This window comes from Leptonotus elevatus, chromosome 6 (assembly GCF_054856555.1).
Source record: "Leptonotus elevatus isolate MCC_2025b chromosome 6, RoL_Lele_1.0, whole genome shotgun sequence".
NCBI classification, from domain to species: domain Eukaryota; kingdom Metazoa; phylum Chordata; class Actinopteri; order Syngnathiformes; family Syngnathidae; genus Leptonotus; species Leptonotus elevatus.
Window position 1 is genome coordinate 23290770 of NC_141244.1, and position 6350 is coordinate 23297119.

General features: G+C 43.7%; 1 protein-coding gene across 1 annotated transcript; it reads right to left on the bottom strand.

Annotated features, from left to right (window-relative positions):
* Positions 1–17: 17 nt before the first annotated feature.
* On the bottom strand, positions 18–5767 carry prpf31 (PRP31 pre-mRNA processing factor 31 homolog (yeast)). Its single transcript, XM_086078250.1, has 14 exons — positions 5600–5767; positions 4916–5131; positions 4776–4836; positions 4597–4680; positions 4422–4519; positions 3144–3250; positions 2895–3064; positions 2656–2813; positions 1354–1443; positions 1154–1281; positions 1006–1078; positions 428–556; positions 246–344; positions 18–175 (listed from the first exon to the last, which is right to left on the bottom strand). The coding sequence occupies exons 2-14, from the start codon at positions 5129–5131 to the stop codon at positions 62–64; spliced, it is 1527 nt and encodes a 508-aa protein (XP_085934376.1). The 5' UTR covers positions 5600–5767; the 3' UTR covers positions 18–61.
* Between the last annotated feature and the right edge of the window lie 583 nt (positions 5768–6350).

Here is a 6350-nt window from a genome sequence, read left to right on the forward strand (position 1 = left end):
AAATAACGAAAATCAAGTTAAGGATGTACACATTTTATTGAAAAAAAAAAAAAAAAAGATTTCACTTCTTGGATTCCTTCTTGACTTTGAGGAATTCCGCCATGTTGGAGAAATACTTCTGGTTGGCTTCGGCCACCTTTTTCTCCGCAGCTTGCGGGTTGACGATCTCCAGCCCCTGATGGCGAAACGAAATTGTGAAAACGCCAACAAAGAGACGACGCGAATGCGAATGTGAATGTTTTCACCTGGAGAGGAGTGAAGGCCACGCTGGAGCTGGTCCCCGAGGAGCGATCTCTCACCGTGGACTTGCCGCCGTACGTCATGCTCTGCTTCTGCAAGGTCCTCTGTTGGCGAAGCAAAAAAACACATTTAGAAAACAACGGCGTGCGAGTCGAGCAGCCTTTGGAAACGTCTCGTCCGGGTTTACCTGGAGGGATTTGGAGATTCTGGCCTTGGTGGCGTCGTTGACCTGCGCCTGCCTGACGCGACCGCTGCCGCTCTTCCCCAACTGACCCAGACTGAAGCCCAAGTCCTCCTGGTAGGCGTCGTCTTCGATCTGAGACCACGTGAAAAAAACAAAAACAAATCAAGCTCGCTCACATGGCTGCGCAATTAATTGAAATTCAAACACATTTTCAGGTATTACACGCCACAGTTACAGCATAATTGTGAAATAAATAAATAAATAATGAACTCATTCACTGAAGCAACCCCCTTCGCTCCCGGCTGTTTTACCGGATTTTGACTGATTTTGCAAGGCCCACAAAATATTGTGTTCTATTGTTATAAAAACGAAAGGTTACAGGCTCTTCTTTCATCAGGAAAAAAAGTTAATTTCTATCTGTGGGCAAATCAGCTTGTTTGAAGCAACAACCAAAAAAAAAAGAAAATCACTCCTTATTGCCAAAATAATCATGATGATTATTTTCCCCATAATCCAGCAGCCCTGCTCACTCATGAAGGTGAAAGGTCAACATAAATGCCCGTTAAGCCCACGTGGCGTACCTCGGCAAAGGTCATCCTGTTGGCGTGTTTCCTGATCTCCGTCAGGCCGAGACGCTCCTTCATCTTTCGGTACCTTCAAGAAGACTTCAAACGCTTGAAAAGGAAACGCGAGCGTTTGGAAAAGCAATTTGTCGGCAGACGTTCGTACCTCCTGCCTCCTCGCTTCTTCCGCTGTCCGTCCAAAGGGGCGGGCAGCGGTTTGACCTGCTTGACGGGCGGCGGCTCCTGCCACTTGTCGAACTTCCTCTCGATTTCTTCTTTCAGGTCGTAGCCAACCTGCGCGGACGCCGTTTGACTCTCGGATTTTGACGCGGGCGCCATTGCGCGGTCGCGGCGACGCCGACTCACCTTCCCGTCGGAGCTCTCGTGGAAACTGTCCACTCGGGAAGCCAACGTGCATTTGGCGGACACCAGGCGGGCCGCTTTCCTCCTCAGGTCCTGAAGATAAGAAGGAAAAAAAAAAGCTATGATGGGGCGGGGGGGGGAATACAGTTCATACATTGGGAGGTGCTATGGCGCCATCTTGTGGCATTAAGGAACTACATTGGAGTGTGGTGAGGATTATTTACACAAACAAATGCTTTGCAGAATTTCGTGGCTTCTTGACATCACCGAACTAAGTTGACGCGAGTCGAGTTGAGGAGCTTCATTGAGACAAAAGTAGTGCTTCTGTGCCACCTTGCAGCATCTTGGTAATAAGGAACTATGCTGATCTGACTTGAGGCACAACATTTGGATGAAAAGTAGGGCTACGGTGCCAATTTGTGGCACCTTATTAAAGAAGGATGTTGAGCTTTATTTATGCAAAAAGTAGTGCTTTATTGGCATCTTGCTGCTTAACAAACTGTGCTTAACAGTTGAGGAGCTTTATTTAGACAAAAGTATTTCTTGGCGCCAAAAGCACTATGTTGACGTGAGTTAACAGCGATATTCAGCCAAAAGTAGCGCTTTGGTGTTATTTTGAAGCCTCTTGGTATGAAGGAACTATTTTTGACCTAAGTTGAAGAGCCACATTTAGACAAAAGTAGCGCTTTGGTGCCACCTTAAAGCCAAAGAACTACATGGAAGCGAGTTAACAGCGACATTTAGCCAAAAGTAGTGCTTTGGTGTTATGTTGAAGCCACTTGGCATGAAGGAACTATTTTTGACCTGAGTTGAAGAGCCACATTTAGACAAAAGTAGCGCTTTGGTGCCACCTTAAAGCCAAAGAACTACATGGAAGCGAGTTAACAGCGACATTTAGCCAAAAGTAGTGCTTTGGTGTTATGTTGAAGCCACTTGGCATGAAGGAACTATTTTTGACCTGAGTTGAAGAGCCACATTTAGACAAAAGTAGCGCTTTGGTGCCACCTTAAAGCCAAAGAACTACGCGGACGTGAGATGAAGAGCTACGTTTAGACAAAAGTAGTGCTTCGGTGTTATTTTGAAGCCTCTTGGCATGAAGGAACTATTTTTGATCAATTTTATTCCTGAGTTGAGAAGCCCCATTTAGACAAAAGTAGCGCTTTGAAGAGCTAAATTTAGACAAAAGTAGCGCTTTGCAGCCATCTTGGGGCACGGCGGCACATTTGTCTTGGGATTTAGCGGTTGTCGCCGTAACGCGTTTCCTAAAAGCGCCGCCCAAAAAGTGGGCCGGCCGCCGCGACTTACGGGCGGCAGCGTCTGCACGACGTCACAGTGGTAGATGAAACCCGTGTGGGGCAGCAGCGAGGTGCTGCTGAAGCCCGACAGCGTCCTCCTCTGCGCTCCCAGCAGCATCAGGTTGCAGGCGGGCATCTTGGACAGGTTGGTCAGGCCCCCGGCGATACCTGGAGGCGCCACAGGGGGGGCGCCGATGAGCAGGCGGAAGACGGAGAAGCGAGGGACGGGGGACGGGGGACGAGGCTCACCCATGATCTTGGCGGCGGTGGACGCGCCGACGATGATGGAGAGATTGGGCGCGATGAAGGACATGCGGGACTCCACGTACTCGTAGATCCTGTGCTTGGATTGGTTGAGCTCCAAGGCCATGTCGCACGACTCCTCCAGCTGCTTCAGCTCAAACTCGTTCAGCAGAGACCTGCGCGCACACACAAGATCGCGCGCGTGGGTGTGCGTGTGCGCGCAAGTGTCCAAATGCGTCGACGCGCGTCTCTCACCCCTGCGTGGTGGATGCGGTCACACTGACGACCATGATGGTCGCGTTGGTGAGGATCTGCTGTAAGGTTTCGTTGTTTTTGCACTTTTCCAGGTTGTTGCCGAGCTCCTGAGCAAAAAAAAACAACATTTTTAATGATTTCAGTAAATCCGTTTCATGAGTGAAAAGATTTTTTTTTAACTCAAATTTGCAGATAACATCAAGCGAAATCTGCCTATTTTAATAACTTTGAATATTATATAAAAAAATAAGGGTGTCAGGCGATTAAATGTTTTAATCGTAATTAATCCCACGACTTTAGTTAACTCACGATTAATCGCAAATTTTATATCTGTTTTGAAAGTACAATAAAATGTAGTTTTATGCTCTTGTTAACATAAAAGTGGAAAAAATGTTAAACTAATAGAAATATTTAATTTTTGATAAAAATTTAGTCATTGATACAGTAATTTAAATATAAATCACAAAATTTAGTTGACATTAAAAAGATTTACTCTACTGTAAAAAATAATAATAATGAGCGTGGCATTGATTTGTTTTTAGGTCATAATTCTGCCACTAGATGGCATAATTGCATTTGCAAAACATTGTTGACAGCTCAAGTGCATTTTTCTTTTCATATTAATTTTAAGTTTCACGTGAAGTAACTTTGAAATTCTGCACATTTTTTCAAATTGTAAAATACAACTTAACCGCAGTCTCCACAAATATATGCATTTTTATTATTAAAGGGATACTTGACTCATTCAGCAGTAAAAAAATTATTTTATTTTATTTATTTTTCATGTAGAATTAATATCTTAAAAAACAAAAAAAAATTCCACTTGCTGTCGACTGAAGATGACATCACCTGTGCTGAGGAAGTAGCTAACGACCAATCATGTCTCAGTTGACCAAACCCAGAAAACAGGTGAGCCATGATTGGTCGTTACCTACTTCCTCAGCACAGGCGATGTCCTCTTTAGTCAGCAGCAAGTGGAAAAAAAACGTTTTTTTAAAAGGTATTAATTGTACATAAAAAATAATGAAGTTATCCAATTAATTTTGGGCAAAATATTAACTTTTTACTGCTAAAAATGGCTCAATGAGTCAAGAATGCCCTTATTAAATGTATTACTGCTAAATTTTGACGTGGACGTGTCTGTAGTAAAGTAAGCGGCGGCCATTAATCGCGCGTTAAAAAAATGAGTGGCGAACTTTAAATTAACACACTAATTCTCAAAATAATTTTTTGTTACAAAAAAAAAAAAAAAGACGTATTTTTCTCTTCCATTCTCACCTTGACCGTGCGAATGTAATCCAAAGAATCCGGCACCAGAGATTCCAGCTCCGGGAACCTCTTGGAGTATTTGTCGCGCGTAAACTTGTGAATGATATCTGGAGGGGAAGAACGAGGCGTCGGTTGAACGCGACACAAAATGAGAAATGGCGAAAGAGGAGTGATTCAAACTCACTGAGCTCGTTGTCGATCTCCACCGTCAGGTTGTTGGCCGCCACGATGAGTCTGTATTCTGGGTCGGACTCCACGGGGCCCGACACTGGCAACAAAATAAAATACAATACATCAATGTACAGAGAACCCCGCGGTGATGCATAACCCGCTCACAAATACTTGAAAGGATTTCAGCTCAACCTTCTGAATTCATGCGCTGCTTTCCGACATACACCGATATCTTCTCCACGATATCTGAAAACTAACGAAGCAGCTCCGTTAAGAAACCGCCACAACAACAACAACAGCAGACGTTTCAATACGCATGCCGCGGGACGAACCTGCTTGCTGTTACGGAGTTTGGCGATGGCCGCGACACTGTCGGCTTTACTGTAGTCCACCTCCATCTCCTCGGGGATGTCCTCCAGCCCGCCGGCGTTCCTCCCCTGCGAGGCTTCGCCGTCGCTGTCGCCGTCCTCGCCTTCTGGGTACAGGCCATCCTCGCCCTCGTCGCCCGCCTCCTCCAAGTCCGCCAGGAGCTCGTCTGCCAAAGACATCTGCACACAGAGGACAGTAATGATGACAATATAAAAAAAAAAAAAATGAAGTAAAAAAATATATATACAATGCGTTTGGAGCCTTTCTGTGACTCTTCCGGTCCCTCTGTGTTCACTTGCAAATTATTATTTAACTATTATTAATAACACTCTAAGCTTGGCCTAAAGATCACAAGTCAACATACTATCCTGTTCAATATGCTATGTTTACATTAACGCTCAACATTTTTGTGGGGACTAACTGGTCAGTCAGACTCAATAACATTTACAACTAAATGATAGAACAACCAGCAACAGACTCTTGAATTAACATTATCCAGGAATAATAATACAAAGGACACATTAAAACTAAAATAAACAAAGTATACGTGCAGCTAGTTTGGTTTTCGACAGCTTCCAAGGTAGCAAACGTAGGCTAGACGTAGCCGGCTAACGATAATAAACCCTCTCAAAGGCACTTTAACTTACCTCGAAGGTTCAGACTTCAGGTAATTAACAGAAAAAAAGCGCACGGGCGTCCTTACTAAGGCTCAACCCTTTAAAATAAACGCGAAAAAATGATCAAATGTGCCTTCTCTCTCGCAAATCGCTGCCGCTGGAACAGTGCTTGTCGCGTGTTTAATACGTCACCAAAGCCGCATGGCCCTGTGGGAAATGAAGTCAGAGTCGGTGATCAGACATTTTAAGCATTGGGGTGGGAAATGTAATAATGAATCGGCCTATTTGTAAGATTAGAAAGAAAGAAAGAAAGAAAGAAAGAAAGAAAGAAAGAAAGAAAGAAAGAAAGAAAGAAAGAAAGAATAAACAAATGTGGCCTGTGAGCACAAATATTTTCTTAGCGCTTATTAACCTCATTGCCAAATTAACGTCAACATAGAAAAGTGAATTACTGTGCCACATCAAATGCAGCATTATTAATTAGTAAGCTAAAAAGGCAAAATTGACTAAAATTGTGTTTTAAAAAAAAAGTGCAGCAATATCCATACGGCAAGTGGGGTACACCCTGGACTGTTTGCAAGCTAAACGCAGAGCGAGGTGTGAACACCGATACCTATTTATTATGTTGTAGTATAATTGATCACATGTACAAAGTATAAATCATCATTAAACCACCAAATTGATGATTGTCAGGGTTTCAAGTAATGATTCATCCATCCATCCATTTTCCTTAGCACTTCTCATGAGGGTTCGAGAGACAATAATTAGACTACAAACAAGG

What these genes read in the sequence shown, in the direction of transcription:
- prpf31 (XM_086078250.1), bottom strand. Translation starts at nt 5,131, where the DNA reads ATGTCTTTGGCAGACGAGCTCCTGGCGGACTTGGAGGAGGCGGGCGAC. An exon ending in ACGAGAGCTCCGACGGGAAG is followed by an intron (nt 1,282 to 1,353) that starts GTGAGTCGGCGT and finishes GCGTCCGCGCAG; the next exon opens with GTTGGCTACGACCTGAAAGA. An exon ending in AAGAAGCGAGGAGGCAGGAG is followed by an intron (nt 1,079 to 1,153) that starts GTACGAACGTCT and finishes GTCTTCTTGAAG; the next exon opens with GTACCGAAAGATGAAGGAGC.